This window comes from Protomyctophum bolini (assembly GCF_963924005.1).
Source record: "Protomyctophum bolini genome assembly, chromosome: 2".
Taxonomy (NCBI): Eukaryota; Metazoa; Chordata; class Actinopteri; order Myctophiformes; family Myctophidae; genus Protomyctophum; species Protomyctophum bolini.
The window spans coordinates 8,021,511-8,037,966 of NC_137863.1; the positions used below are offsets into that span (position 1 = coordinate 8,021,511).

General features: G+C 41.5%; 2 protein-coding genes across 2 annotated transcripts; both read right to left on the reverse strand.

Moving 5' to 3' along the window:
• Nucleotides 1–623: 623 nt before the first annotated feature.
• LOC308325722 (uncharacterized protein) lies at nucleotides 624–10,275 on the reverse strand (the record flags this gene model as incomplete). The annotated part of the gene is made up of 10 exons (XM_080778377.1): nucleotides 624–907; nucleotides 1,455–1,577; nucleotides 4,060–4,143; nucleotides 4,280–4,546; nucleotides 5,219–5,338; nucleotides 6,032–6,298; nucleotides 7,199–7,332; nucleotides 7,950–8,118; nucleotides 8,232–8,624; nucleotides 10,038–10,275. 10 exons carry the CDS (start codon nucleotides 10,273–10,275, stop codon nucleotides 624–626), a joined length of 2,079 nt encoding a protein of 692 aa, XP_080634503.1.
• A 2,554-nt stretch (nucleotides 10,276–12,829) lies between these two features.
• trim107 (tripartite motif containing 107) lies at nucleotides 12,830–15,976 on the reverse strand. Its single transcript, XM_080779802.1, has 2 exons — nucleotides 15,918–15,976; nucleotides 12,830–14,828 (listed from the first exon to the last, which is right to left on the reverse strand). Exon 2 carries the CDS (start codon nucleotides 14,815–14,817, stop codon nucleotides 13,375–13,377), a length of 1,443 nt encoding a protein of 480 aa, XP_080635928.1. The 5' UTR covers nucleotides 14,818–14,828; nucleotides 15,918–15,976; the 3' UTR covers nucleotides 12,830–13,374.
• Nucleotides 15,977–16,456: the final 480 nt, after the last annotated feature.

Genomic DNA, 16,456 nt, shown 5'->3' on the forward strand with positions numbered 1-16,456 from the left:
GAACGTGTGGAGCTGCATCAATACTTACTCATTCCCGGTGGAGAAGAGGTTGTTGAGTAGGTCGAATCCAACGACATATCAGCAGACCACAGTCCAGCACATCAGACTGCAGGGTAGCCTGTCAGATGTGATGGTCCCCAAGGAAACGTCTGCTGTCTTCTTTCTTGTTCACCGTATACCTCCACATTCTGCTTCAACTTGGGAACGTGCCACACTGAAGACTCCTCTGTTGTCTTTTTTAAATGTCTTGTTATTGATTGAGTAGTATATAATCGGATCACATTATTTATTTTTTACACGTTACGTAATTATTCTTCATTATTATTACATTATCGATAGGCCACAAGAAGACATCAACCTTCAGCAGCAGGCAAAAATGTTAAATCTAATCACTGTTGGGCAGAAAACTTGCACTGTATGTGTTACAATACATCCAATATATTTATTCATTGTTATTGTACATGTTTTAAGTAATAATGTCCTGAATGTTTGTACATAACAGGACAAATCACCTGAAATCTGAAACGATTGATTTAACAAATGTATTGTACAAACAATCAAGACCTAAGAATAACATTCTCTTAACATGAGGATACTTGAGTATCCCAGCAAACCCTGAAGGTTCACTGTAACAGAAAGCCACTGAAGGTGGTATGGCCATAAGCGTCTTCCCAAACGTCCATATTGACAGCCATGTGCACGACCACATACACCTGATCATCTTGCTGCAACTGCAGGGTGACTCCATTGCCACCACTTCGAGCCCCTTCAGATCCAGTGGAGTGCTCAGAGGTGACGGCCACACGCTGAGCGTTCTTGTAAAGGTAGAGTGCAGCATCCAGTTTCTTCCCAGTGTGATAGAAGAATGTGAAGAAGTACACGCCAGCTACAGGTGCTGTGAAAATACCTGTTGATGCAAGAGATTGTTGGCCTTGGATTTGAACTGTTGACGTATTTTGGGTTTGGTGACCGATGATATGTGAAGTATGTTACTTACGGCCAGCCGTATTCTATTCTGTATTTGTATAATTATTTCTTATTTAGATTCATTATATTATAGTATTTGTGGGCCTGAATCCGATTCGTGTTAATTTAGTTGTTTTCTGTTAAGGCATCTTCAGTTTACTGTATATATTTTTGTAATTTTTTACAAATGTTGGTGTATTCAGTTTTAAATTCCTTGTCCTTCGAATTATTATGTTGCAATCTTTTACTCCTAGACAAAGAGTCGTAACAACATATCAACATTAGGAAGCAGAGAATTTCCGTTTTCTTTTATTGGGTCACATTTTTCCCTCACAAGACTATCTATTGACTGATGCTTGCAGTGTTATCCAAACAGGATAGAGTCCTATCTCACTGCTATTAAAAGAGTTCAACCAGGCTGTTGGATTTATATGTAACACTGTTTTGATCCATGGCACGTGGAGGCCAACATATAATTGATCTTTTACCTGTAGTTTCATTGTAGGCAAGGCCAATGTTTGTGATAACCATTCTGTAGATGAAAGTGGTGTTAGTTTGCGAGGCTCCATCATCTCCGTTGGCTGCACTGAATGCAATCGTTGGTCTTTTTTCTATAACAAAGAAAACATCCATATTTTATTCTGACAAATAAATACTTTGTTTACATAATGTTGTGCAATTGACACAATCAACATATTATTTACCACGATTATTACATCTGTGTGAGATTTGTCTAATACGGTGTAAAAGAATGTGTTCTTCCTGGTGGCCTGCCGTCTGATTGGCCTGGCTATCGAAAGAGAACAGCGCCACAATTGTGCACTGCACGCTGTAGGCAGCATGGCGGCAGGCAGCACTGTCAGACATAGGATAAAGTGCCTGTTTGTTGGGGGTGCATACTTTGGTTAGACATAATAACAGACCGACAAGTTACAACACTGTCGCTCCCGACATGTGCAGCGTTAAAATGAACACGTGACTTACTGTGAGGTTAGGGTTAGGGTTGGGTTTTGGGTAGGGTGTCGGACTCATGACTGGATAGGACTGTTAGTACGTTAGACCAAACATATACACCCGTTAGTTGGATTGGTCAAAATGTCAGTAATCAAAGTGTTTTTTGAAAGGATCAAGAGTCAGACGTGAATGATATATTCAAAGTCACCCTCACCACTCGCAAATTAAGTTGCACAACACTGATTCTTCTCAACACATGGGGTTCCCAGGAATGCTTTAGAGCAGCTATGATTAATTTAGCAGTTAGCAGCTCTCAGGTCCGTGGTCTAATACAGGGTTTTCTTTTGCTGAATGGCTGGAAAATGGAAATGGAGAGTTTACATAGTACACTATAGTACATGCATAAACTTTCCTTAATGATTATATCTGGTTTCAGTATTAATTTATGATATATTTTCTGGTTATTTTTGCAGTCAGTTTGTATTGGGGGTGGGCAGGGGGGGCAGGGCGGGGGTCGCGAGTAGGGTTGCCACCCGTCCCTTAAAATACAGAATCGTCCCTTATTTGAGAATTAAATGATGCGTCCCTTATTGAACCAATAAGGAACGCAGTTTGTTCCTTATTTTCCTAAATAGCCCCTACACGTCAACACTGAATTTAACAATGAACAAAACAAAACACAGGAAATATTAAAGTCAGCACAATTGTTCTAGCTGGAGGCACACACTACCTAAAGTAGCCTAAACCAGTGGTTCCCAAAGTGAGGTCCGGGGACCCCCAGGGGTCCTTGAAGGAGTTCCAGGGGGTCCCCAGCTAAATTATAGTTTGGAACCAAATGGACCCTTGTGGGTCTGTAACTCTGAGAGTGTACAAATGGAACCAAATGGACCATCAGAGTTAAATTAACATTGATTTTACAATATGAATTGGGGGTCCCAGAGATAGAAATGCCATTAAATGGGGGTCTGTATACTAATGCATGTCAAACTGGTTCTTGAAATTAAATGGGTTGAGAATCACTGTGTAAAAATCTTCTCTTATGGGGGTCGCTGGCATATATTTTATAATGGGCTGCTGATGTTGTTATGCTCATTTGGAAAACAAAATTCTACTTCAAAAGTTGTGGATAGCATACCATAAACAATAAGTTGAAGGGAAACTTCAACTTATTGCTTCGACTTATTGCTTCGACTTATTGCTTCAACTTATTGCTTCAACGTATTGCTTCAACGTATTGCTTCAACGTATTGCTTCAACTTATTGCCGGCTTTACCGTGTCCCTTATTTCAATGTATAAGGACCTAGGCCGTTATTTGGTGCTGGGCGGCTATTTGAGCATGGGCTGTTATTTGGTAATATACGGTAACTCTATGGCCACAACAGACAGTTGAACATAACTGGTATAACATTTAGTTATTTGTATATTCCTAGGGATAATGTTACAATGCATTGTATTCTCACCGGCCTTGGCTATTCTATATGGCTGAATGTTTAGCATAGTAAAAATGTGTCAACGTTTAATGTTACTTAAATAACATCAAATAAGTTAAAAGATGCTTTTGACATACTACTGTATATGTTTGCTATTTTTACTGTTATTATACACTTGTTGAATATTGGTATTGGCATATTAAATTGAGTATTGCTATAATTTTGGGTCATTACTTAGCCCATGTGGAAAATAATAATGCTGTAACTGTGACATACTGTGCAGTAGAAGTGAGTGTTATAGTGACTACTACTGGAGGCCTACAGTGTGGGTGTGGTATATGTTAAATACATTTAAAAAACAACGGTAAAATTGACAACTGTTCTGGTCTGAAGCCCTGTCAGGCTGTCATGTGTGTGCACGCGCAAGGCATGTGTCTGAGTGTATAGGCACATTCATGTGTGTTGATGTAGTATGTGGCTAGGTTGGCCTGGAAGGATATATGACATTTTGACCCATTCGGCCCTTGTGTTTGACCCATCCGGCCCTTGTGTTTGACCCATCCGGCCCTTGTGTTTGACCTATCCGGCCCTTGTGTTTGACCCATCCGGCCCTTGTGTTTGACCCATCCGGCCCTTGTGTTTGACCCATCCGGCCCTTGTGTTTGACCCATCCGGCCCTTGTGTTTGCTAAACCTGAAGGTATAATACCTGTATTTTGTTTCTTCAGTTCCTCTGCTTGGCTCTCGATTTCAATCAGCCGATCTTCTACGGTGGACAGCTTAGCAAGGCAGTCTGAAATCAGCACATCAATAGCACAGAGTCACTATAAATACTTGTAGAGTTTCAATTTAATGCGAAATCTTCCCCATGTGAATTTTTGATCGAACATACATAACAATTCTCAGAACAATCTCCTGTTCAAAATCACCTGCACTTTCTTCCTTCAAGTCCTCCACCTTCTTCTCACTTGCACCCAGTCTTTTTGTCTGATCTTCCACCTTGTTTTCACTGACACTCAATCTGGACATAAGGTCATGCACCTTGTCCTCAAGTCTGGCAATTAGGTCATCCACCGTGTCCCCACTGGCATGCAGTCTGCTATGAAGGGCTTCCAGGGCTTCCAGTCTCTTCTTAAGGTCATCCACATCCACAGCTCTCAGTCTGATCTCCAGGTCTTCCAACATGATAGTCAGTTCTGAAGAATATCACAGAAACGTATATGTTCACAATGGATAGGCCTAATACTTTAGAATAGAGCACCGAAGTCTGACGTCAATACCAGTAGATGGGGCAGCAGAGAGTACACTGGGTTCCCCCCCTCCTGCTCCCATCCCATTACATTCACTTAATTCAGAAGTGCCGCCGTGCCACACACTCTAAATTTGCGGCCGCACCGAGGCGCCATGACTCTAGCCTTTCATTGCCTTTCAATAAAACTATTATTTGCTAGACATAAGTATCACCTATACATGTTACTGATTATATCGAATGTTATATTATTGTAATCTGTTGTTTCTTTCCTACTCAATGAATCAATAATCCTGCACACACTGAGACACAAATAGCCAAAATTCTCTTCATACGCTCAAGCCTTTGATTGCCTTTCAATAAAACAATATTTGATCGACACAATTATCACCCACAAGTTAAAGAGAATGTTAGTATTGCAATCTGTTGTTTATTTTGTACTCAATGGATTAATACAAACTGAACTGTAATTTGGAGCAAATTGAATTGAATTGACTATAATCTTATATAAACACAATTGACACTCACGTCTGCTGATTATAGGAACATTTTAATCACAGAGAAACAAGGGGAAAAAAAGTAAGCCTAATAATATGAAACTAAATAGCCATTCACTCACCAGCAATAATAATCATATCACTGTCCAGCTCCATGTTGGACAGACTTGACCTGTCGGTCATGTCTGACCACCACTCTTCATGGCCTTCATCCTGCTCTCTCACAGGTACAACCTCTGCCTCTGTTGGACACACCACATTATCATTACTAGAAGGATTAATTGTGCATTGTTCAATGATGTTTACCCGTGGTTAATGTTTGCTGTGGCTATAACTGTCCATATAGTACATATAGACACCGTTTGTCATTCAAGCTGCCGAAGGCCGAAGGGCTGAAACGTTCGTTGTTGTTGTTGCTGCTGCTGTGGGGAGACCTCTAAATAAACAAAGAATCCTAAATGGATGCTGGTATTCCTTTCTTTTTTTTAATAATATTTGTTTTATTTGGAAAGTGCAGTACAATACATATAGCAATTTTACATATGACACAAGAGCAGTTCCCAAGATTTCTTCTTTTTTTTCCCACCCCTCTTCCCTCCCTCATCCCCGCTCCATGTGGCACCATCTCCAATGTCTCTGTATAGTCCTTTTTCTACATATGACATCGAGTCCACACTCAAACAGGGACAGACAAGGCAATATCACTTCAGGTGGTACATTTCAGGACAAAAAATAAAAGAGTGGGCGGAAAGGTATTCCTTTCTATAGACTATTGATGTCATAGTGCAGACATTATTCTTGTGGATGACTGACATCATAGATTGACCACACATTACATTTCTTTCTCTCTCTCTTAATTCTTTCCCCCAACACGGTCGAGGCAGATGGCCGCCTGATGTTTCTTACAGCTAAATTCCTCACTCTAAAAGATTCACCTCTTAAACACACTGCGTCGTGTCGGGTGTCTGTGGACTGAGGGTCCAGAGTCATCACTCCGACCAGCCATTGTCCACACTGCGAGTTGGCGATGTTTATGGGGTAGCGGAGAGTCTTGTCAGCCAGCCAGCCAGCGGTACACACATCCATGCCTTCCTTCCATGCCAGGTACAACTCTCCAGTTGTGGCCAAACGGCCGCCCTGTTCGGCACACTGGACTCCAGCTTCGTCGAAGGTGACGTTTACACCTGCGTAAAAGACCCTGCCTGGGAGGACAGAGAGGAGGGTTTGGGACTTTGGGTTAGGCTACATTTTGATACATTTATGTTCTCAGAACAGGGAGGGAAATAAGAGACACATTAATACATTAATACATTAATATTAATATTACATTACAGTCATACTTCACCCAAAGATTAATTTCTATCAATTAGTTTAGTGCCTGAAAGACATGAGGTACCAGGTAAACAATAAATCTAGCATCTGTCTAAATAACATTCTCTGGAACACTGCGAGTGGTATTGGGGTTTATATTTTTCTTTTATATAGTTTTGTCCTACCACAGCAGTGTCAGCCAATTCTATTTTATTCTTTTTTTTAATACGAGGTAAGTAGTAATTATGTACAAGAACAGTATACTTATTTTTTGATTGATGCAGACTTCATAAGTCATAAGTTCTCAGGTTTTTGCTTCATAAATGTGTCTTTCTTTACCCCAAATGTTACCCGTTACCTATCCACTTCGTGCCTTGTGGAACATACTGCAAGGCTTTTACCACAAACGTTAAGTATGTTGTTATGGTGGTAGATGCTATTTAGACAGATGCTAGTTTTATTGTTCTCTATGCACGCTATTTATGTGATTATTAAAGTAAGTGATATTATTTGGTTAAAAAACGTTTTTAGTGAAAAGGCTAAAGTTCTCTTCTTAACCTTTCTGGCGGGGGAAATGCTTTGGCCATGTCTCGCAAATAATCTGTATCCTGTGCGAGTTCTCTCACCTGATTTGATCAAATTGGTATCCTGACCTAAAAATGCAATTTCTGAGACAGGGACACTCCTGTTACTGAACAATCAACAGTATAGCAACGAGGACACAGCATTGAAAATATAGAGCTCAGCTAATGTAATACTTATTTTAACAAAACAAAATCACTTGTACGTACCTGACATTTCTGCAGCAAAACAGTACACATCCCAGGTTTCATCGGGATTGCGTGTTCCATATGTTCTCACTCCAGGAGGTTCCTCTATGTCCACCCCCCCGTTGCAGCCTTCCCGGGGTTTAGTGATGGGGTACCTGCAGTGAAGCACACAGGATACAGGATACAAGGAGATATTGTGTGTCATATGTTGAAGGTTCTGGAGAGTATCAAGGGCCTTCAGTGAGTTCCAATTGTTTCTGCTGTTGATTGAAGGCACTGTCCTTCTTGTACTGTATAGGTGTCTAAATAAAGTTGTGTTTGTGCATGTGTCTGCTTTGTATGCAGTTGCAGACATAAGAGGCAAACTTCAACTTCTACTAGATTTCCAAAGAAAAATCCCTACTGAAGGATAAAAAATCACACTTGTGTGTGTGACTGTGAAGTGAGGGGCGCTCTTATCATCATACATCATCATATACAGTACATCACATTCCGTGCTCAGCCAATCAAATCATCACAAATGTCATTTCCGGCCAATCACTATTTGGGTCTTCATTTGTCTGTCCTCACTTTTGTCTTCAATGTTTGTGTTTACACAAACAGGGAAAGCTGAGCATAGGGAGCCCCTCAAAAAAAATATTTGTTGAGGAGAGAGGAGGAGAGTAATCTACACAAATGTGTTTTGCCTAATTCGGCCTCATGGTGGCGCTATAACAGACCGTTGAGGAATATTTGGGGCAGAGGTTGGTCGTTGGCATCCATCCATTCCTACCTGACAGTCTGGTCAGAGAGCCAGCCAGCGTCACACTGATGGAGGCCATCATGATAAGCAGCCTCCAGCTGAGCAGGCGTAGCGATGGAAGCACTGTTCTCAATACATGCTGCCTTCGCCGTCTCAAAGCACATGGTGTAATGACCAATGTTGTAGTGGAACACAATACCTGAGAGAGAGAGAGGGGGGGGGGGTAAGAAGTGTGCATACTGATTTCCTTCTCTCAATTACTTTTGGTCTTAAAGACATTTTATAACTTAGGCAAATTAATTGGTGGTGTACCTTGCACCCAAATGTCCACAGAGGCGTGTCGTTCCTCTCCACCACAGATCACCTCACAGCGGTACGTTCCTGCGTCTTTGGACCACACCTCTGTCATCTCCATGGTGGCGTCGGTGGGGAGCAGCAGGTACTTGTCCATGGTCACGTGGCCTTCGTACTCTGCCGCCACAGTAACTTTGCCGTTGGACGCCGTCAGGATGAGCGTGGAGTTGTTCTCGGTGATGTGGGTCCACTTGATGGTGTGGGAGTGATTGGTGATGGCCTCCAACCTGTCCTGGATGTAGCACGGCACTACGACCTTGCTGCCCAGCAGGGGACGGAGTGGTGTCTCCACAGGGATTCTAACACTCAGTGTGTCCATGCATTTCCATACAGCATCGCACTGATCAGAACCTGTATGCGCCCGCAGGTCAAGGGCAAAAGAAACCAATCGGTCATTAGATGCAATGTAAAATTGGTCACAGCACTGACGTGTAAAAAGGCATCCCATCAAACCCAACCTCCAGTCACAGAGAGAGCCATCCCTATAGGATCACGTGTTGTGCCGATTTAGGCCACTGGAGATCAGGCTTGCCAACTCAGTTCCTCGTTTTAAATCACTCGATCCTGAAGACCCATTTCTACAAAGCTGCTTTTAATCCTTTATCGTTGTGATTTCTTTGCATTTTCTTATGTATTTTTCACTGATGTGCCATCATTTCGTGTTTTTGTTGTTGTACTACTGCCTTTCGATGTATATGTTCTATGCTCTTGTTGTTCAGCACTTTGTGACCTTGTTCTTGAAAGGTGCTATAAATATAAATAAAGCTTTATTATTGTATGTCAGCTGTTCTCGGTACGCAATACCGCTGCGGGGTGAAGTAGTCTCGCTATAGGAGCGTCTCACAGACAAGAGGAGGTTGAATGAACTGATACCAGTGCTCCCCAAAACAACAGGTTTGGGGATCTGTTGGGAATTGATTACATGAGACCGGCATCTGCGCGTACAGTCTCAATGTTTGTAAACAAGAGATCCATCTATGATCTTTGAGGTGGACAGGGGGTGGAGGTGTTACTGGTAATAAATAATAAGGTTGTCAACCATGTTGTACTGTAAGCAGCATAACATTTAAGGCAGCTAGCTGCTCCCCATGTGTTTATTGTTTTAAAGAGTAGGCATGTGTCAGTGGAGTGGGATGTTCTGAAGCCAGATTGGAATTCATACTTTTTCTTTTTGTGGCAAGATACTTTTCAACCTGTTCATAGACTATTTTATCCCTCACTTTTGAGATGGAGCTTAGAATAGAAACAGGGCGGTAGTTGCCGGGGTCTAATTTGCGTAGGGGGGTTACTTTATGATGTGGGTGATGATTGGAGCTTCAATGAGGAAGTATTAAAGGCTGAACTAAATCTTGTGTAGTCCGACTTGGAGACTGGTCCGACAAACTACAGGAAGAGGAAACATGTGGACTGTAATCCAGAAGACATCACTGAATTGAAAATCTAATTTATAAACAATTTCAGAATAAAATAACTCAAAGTATGTTAAAGTTGTTAGTCAAAAAGGGTTGAAGATTGCTGCCCACTAAAGTTTCTATCTAGGTCAAAGTAGGAAGAAGGTGGAAGGGTAAAGTTTATGAATATTAATTAATGATAGTGGGGAAAAAAAGAATGTTCTTGCTTCCCACTAATAATAAATACATTTATTATAGTGAAACGACTATTGCCAAATGACAAACATTTTATACACATTTCAGCCTTCAGGAACTTTACAACTTCTTCAAATCACATTTCCGCAAAGAAGCATATGGCCTCTTATCGACTAACCTGCATGTTCTTTAAATTCCTGTTTGGTGATGTTGAGCTCCTCTTGAAGACTGGCCACCAAGTCCCTCTGCTCCTTGAATTCATGATTGCTGGCTACCGCTTTGGCCTCTAGGATCTTCACCTTGGCTTCCAGGTTTAGCACCAAGATTTCCACTGTCAAGAGGTCACCGCTCACTCCCCGAACCCCAGCCTCAGACAGACAGAAGAGCAAAACAAGAAAAGGCCCACAACCCTTCATTCCAAAACAGAGTCACTCTAGATACTGTGTGCGGCCGCCGTACTCATCCACGTTATAAACAACCATCGGACACACGTCATTGCATCCAGCGGAATGTTACTGCTCAAGCTAAACACAAAATAAAGTCAAGGACCATCTGAGAGAGCTCAAACATGATAAGGGGTTGGTTGGCATGGTTACATTTCAAGTTTATTGTCACATCACAGGTTTACATGAATAAATGATAGGGTGAAATAATGTATTATTTAAGATAAATATAAGAAAATGTCAAGTAACAAACAGCAATGTCAAAGTAAGTTGTGTGTACTATTAATATATATATCAACATCAAACTAACAGTTTGTAGAATGGGTACATTTCACATGAAAGCACAACTCAATACAAAGACTGTTACTGTGGACGACACACTGATAAACTTGTTTACAACATGGTCCACCATTTTCAATTCATCAGAACAAGACAAACAGACACAGAACAGACAAACAAATATTACAGACTACAATGCATTTTGAGTATGATAACTCTTCTTCTGGCAGCAATGGTAAGCGTGCGAGATCAGAGATACTATCAAATATACAGGGAAAGGGTCATGATTATGACATGAGGGCGTTCATCCTTGTTCTCCTGACAATCAGACATATTTTAATTCAAGACGCCACTTCCTACAGACCTGGTACAGTAGAACATTTATTGTTATGAAAACAGCTTGTGTCTAAAGACATACTGTATGCTTCCTCTTATCTATGTGTATAACCATGGTCTGATCTTTGCCTTTGGCAGAGCAGAGAACCGTTTGACTGTAGCCTACTGTATTTAATTCTCCAGTGAGCTCATGCAGTAAAGATATAAGTACTTGCACAATATTAAAGATGCACTTTGTAAAAGGTATTTTTGTCAATTTATATTACTGACAGTGTCTGTGAGTTTGTGTTAGATCAAACTATTCTTATGTCTCAATCAAGTGGGTTACAGTAAGGAGTTTAGTGTCTTGCTCAAGGACACCGTGGGCTCCATTTTCGTCTATTTTGCTAAACATTTTTGAATAGTTAAAATGGCCAGTCTACAAGCTCACAACGTGTCGATGTAGAATGGCTAGTTGAACTATTCAAAAGTGTTTTTAAAAATAGTAAAACAAGGCAAAGAAGTATAGGGATAAGGGGGTTTAGCGGTGACGAAAATGTTGCCCCTTGACCCAAACACAGGGGGAGCCTTGGATCGAACCATACAGAAACCGTTCTATTCTTCTACTCCCTGAGCCACTGTCTAAGACACAATGTCGCAAGGAGGAGGACTCTTACTCCGCCATGTAACTCTTTGAGCTCCATTACTCAAACAATGCCACTCTCATAGACCAGCAACTTTGCACTCCAATATTATACAACGCCTAATCCAAAAACACATTATCCACACATATACCTTACAGTTACAGATTCTAATCAACACCATCCTGCCATGACATACATACATACATAGATCTTTAACCCACATATTGTGTAAGTGCATACAGTAACTTGTAAGTCATTCTAAATCAGTTGTCAGAACATGGTGATAACGGGTTCAAAGTCCATGATCCAACTCTTAGGAGTTACACAATGTTTTGTGACTATAAATAATCTGCTGCCCTGACAGTACTTTTGCAGCCTCAATCTGAAAAACATTTACAAAGTTTAGCTATTGAAAAATAGCAGATCTACAAACATATATTTTCATATGGTGGTCGGCAGCCTATTACATAATTATAATTGTTGGTGTCCTTGACATTTTGTAGAATCGACCTCAGGTCTAAATGTGAAAAAAACTAAGAACGACGACTATAAGAAGCCATTTCCACATATGCACCAAACATTCAAATCTGCTAATATTACAATGATGTGCTGAATGATGAATTTCACTTGATTACCTACACTCCATAAAGACAATGATGCCAGTGGCAGAAGCTCGTAGACAATAATCAAACACACACAAATACAGAGACACTGGGGCGAAAACATTATCTCCACCTCCCGGCCTTTCAGCCTGGCAGACCTGATCTAAAGATGAAAAGGGAGTGCAAATGGTAACTTATCATATAAACGACATGGAGCTACAGTAGGCGGACGTCAGGGTCTGCTATATAGTATGTCCGAGCTGATGCTATGGTCTGAAAAGTCTGAATATGGGCCTATCACTACTAGGCCATTCACTCTCATGTGATCCAGAGAGGCGATACGGTTACAGAAAACAATGTTCAAAGATTAAACATTTTGTTAATCAGTGATCAGTCACATACTGTACCTCTTTTAATTTATGCATTTGTAGAATTTACAAATTTGAGAATATACAAATGCAAGTTATGTAACCAAATTTAACCAAAAGTCTAAGAATGAGCATGTGATTATTAAGCTAGTTGGTATGCCAAAATAGGATATGGACACATGCACAATGAGAGGAGAGACGAGACCGGGAGTTGGATCCGGTCTCAGGGTTTATATTTACATACTGTAAACAGAAACACTCGCCTATCTGGTTATGCTATGTTTGCATAATGTGGCACTCTTATTAGGATAACTTTACATCCTCCGTGTTAAACAATAAGAATGCTTCTGGTTGATTTGAAGGATCCTGTATGGCAAGACATCAAGGCATAAGTAAAGTGAAAGAGTACAGTGTATTAAGAGTACTTATAACACAATATACAGTACAGTAGTACATTATAATAAACTAACTGTAGCCTATAGATTCAATCTTTCGTACATGGCTCCTGCCTTTGTGAGACATTATGATGAATGAATGCATTCGTGTTCCAAGGCCTCCATTAATTACTAGTACAGTAGGAAGAGGGATTTATCATGCTCCTCCCCTTTCTTAGCCCTTTCTCCCAGGTGCTTCTGTGTTTATTCCTAATAACAACAACACTACATGTTTAAGACGTCTCTCATGTCATCTTGAAAGATTTGGTCAAGTTTAGGCATTCTATTTAGTGTGATTCGTGATTAGAGTCAGGGTAAGGTTAGCCAGCTAGGAAATGAGATTGCAAACTCACCGATTCCAAGCTCATTGCAATTGTGTACCAGACAGTACCATACCAGTTCAGGAGTCACAACCTTCTTATTTTCCTTACTATGAGTTGACAGTGACACGTGCCTTGGGTTGTCCTGACATCATCCTGTAGGCCAGGTGCACAGGCTCGGTCAGGTTAGCCTTAAAGGTATACACGAGAGTCTTGCCACTGATGGGACTGACATTGTAGAAGCTCAGACTGTGGGTCTTGAAGCTCAGCTTGATCTGCAGCCTGCATGCCACTGTAGTCCTCTTCAGTGGTACAGCATGTCCCTCCTCAAAGGCTCTCAGAAGGTTTTCAAACCACATCAGACACCATGAGCCGCGGCTGCTTTCCAGGGCACTGGGCAGCCCACTGCGTGCTAGCTTCTCACTATAGCACACACCAACGATCCAGGGAGAGCCATCCAATTCTACCTCCCAGCAATGCTCGCCTCCATAGAAGCTCTGCGTGCTGAGGACCTGGAGGAAGCTGCTGAACCTCTTGGGAGAGGCTGGGTACGGCTGTTTGGTAGCACTAAAGGTAACCGTCTTCAAGTCCGCTGATAAGACAAGGTTGGGGTGAGCCGTGTCCAAGTCAAATGTCACCTCTGAAGGGTTGAGGACATTCCGAAAGGAGCGCAGAACCTCCGTGAGTCCTGCCTTCAACTCATCGTTTATGTCCTCGAGCTTGGAACAAGCCTGTGCAGAATTGATTTTGAATTCAACAGGATCTTCTAACTCCCCCAAAGGTTTGGAAAGGAGCTCCACAATGTGTGGTTGCAAGTCGTGAAGATGCTCACTGAACACTGTACCATCCTCTTCAGTCAATAAAGATTCAGCTCGGAGTAAAGCCTGTCTCAGCTGCTCCGTTTCTTCCGTTGCTTGTCCGACTCGACCGCTCATGCTCACTTCACCTGGATGTAGCTCTGTCTCAATCAGCTTCCTCCCCTCTGCACTGTAGTTCGAAGACAAATCCATCACCCGCTTCAGAAGCATGGCTGCTCCCTCTCTCAGCTGAGCATTAGCCGTATTGATCTCCATCTCCTTTTCCTTCTCTTTCTTCAGTGTACTTTCAGCCATCTCCAACTTGAGGGTCAATTCTGTAACTTGAGATGCTAGTCTGAACTTTGGTTCATAAATTGTCATCTCAGCTTTGGCCTGATCTTCTTCCAATGACATGGGGCACTCTCTCGCTCCATTTTTGTCAAGGGCATCGACAGGATCTGATATTTTAAGGTTTTTTAAGGGAATTTTCTCATGTGTGGCCGCTTTATAATTTTCAACAATGCTACACATTTTGAAGTTCTTAGCCAATGCTTTGATTCCATCATAGTCCGCCTGGCACTCAGGGCAGCAGTGGTGGTCAACATCCGCCTCCATGGTCTGAAGGCAAGCCGAGCAGTAGATATGACCACAAGGCAGAGACATGGGCTCAGAGAAGAGTTGCAAGCAAATCGGACATGAGAGCTCCAGTGCCAGGTTATTTTCGGCATGTGCTGCTTCAGGTTCGCCCACTGACATGATGGCAGATTCTAGAAAATGTAAAAATGTAAGGGTAATGAGTTAAATCAAGAGCTTAATGAAAAAACATAAACAAATATCTACCCATTGTAGGCAACTAGTAATGTACTGTATATACCAGCACTGTAGGCAGGACAAGGACCACTGCCCTACGTGTCTAACTGGAAGTACAGGACATACAGTATACGCCGGGCTGGAAGCAATTCAAGACCGACCACATACTGTAGTAGTCGACTAGGCTACTGTACTTCCAGTTAGACATAGACAGGTAGTTATTTTGCCGGCTTATCTCCTTGTGAGATGGAGAAGTGTTCCTGGTTAGGATAAACAGCTACATTATAGATCCAGAAGGAGCTAGTTAATGGCATACACACTAAAGATAGTCTGAAAGATAATCCAAATGTAAAGGCCTGATCTAGGATTGTTTGAGAAAATTAGACTATTTCCAACTTTAAACAAAAGAAGCCTGTCGGCTGCTGGACTAGATGGAAAATAATTCTATTTGGAACATAGTCTGTTTTTCTCCAATGTTTACTAACATTACAACAATATATAGGCCTACCTTAAACCTATATGATAAAAAATAATAATATTAAAATAATAATAAATAGCTTAAAATAATAGACTAATATGTTCGGTTGTCAATAAAGTCCTAAGTCAATCACACAGACCGATACAAATCTGGGACTTTAATAGTCAAACTGTCCTGCCTTCGGCCTGACGGAGTATACAGTTTTATATCACAGGGCCATTTGACTAGCTGTGTTGTCGTCTTGTGGAGTAAGCTCTATCTATGGTGGTCATGCTACGATTACGAAATTGGCAAATTGCACAATAGTTTAGTTTCCTGGATGACGGGGTTTCTAATCAGTTGTTGTGAGCAGAAGTGTTTGTTTAGCGTAAGGCAGGAAAACGAAACTTTGGCATTGGGCTCGCAAGAGGAATTCTCTAATCCATTTCTCATCTAATTAATAATATATTGATTAGCCTATGCTCACCTCACATTGTCGCAACATAGCCCTGAGCCCTACCTACACACACGAACATTATCTAAACGTAATAAACCACTTCTTCACTTTGAAATAAATGAATATCCTTACCTGTTAAACACGTAGCCTGCTCTGCAGTTGCAAGTCACCTGCTGTGTTGCGCGCTTGACTGTCCTAGGAGGAACCACATGTGACTGACGTGAACACACCCATAGTTACCGGTTAGTCCCACTCCCATAGTAGGAGATGTTGATTTATAAGTAGGCCACAATCCTTAGTGTATTTGTAAACTCTTGGAAGATACAAAGTGGATAAATCAAGTTGATTTATATATCCACTTTGTAACTATATCAACACAGGATTGTACTGTATCATATATGCTTCATTGCACTTAAATCATTCAAATACCGGTAGATTAAAATCTAACACTCAGAAAAGAAAAGCGCTTTTTGGCACATGCTGCTTATAGGTGAAGCACACAAAACACACACACACACACACACACACACACACCTGAGGGTGAGAAGCGAGGTTGCGTACACGCATCCATCCACCTGGGTGACAGCAGACTGCTGGGCGAGCGCTGGCGCTTCGGAATGCGGGGTTAGATAAATTTTCGGGCCTGGTAAGAACTCTAGTTTTCGCCGACT

What these genes read in the sequence shown, in the direction of transcription:
- trim107 (XM_080779802.1), bottom strand. Translation starts at nt 14,817, where the DNA reads ATGTCAGTGGGCGAACCTGAAGCAGCACATGCCGAAAATAACCTGGCA.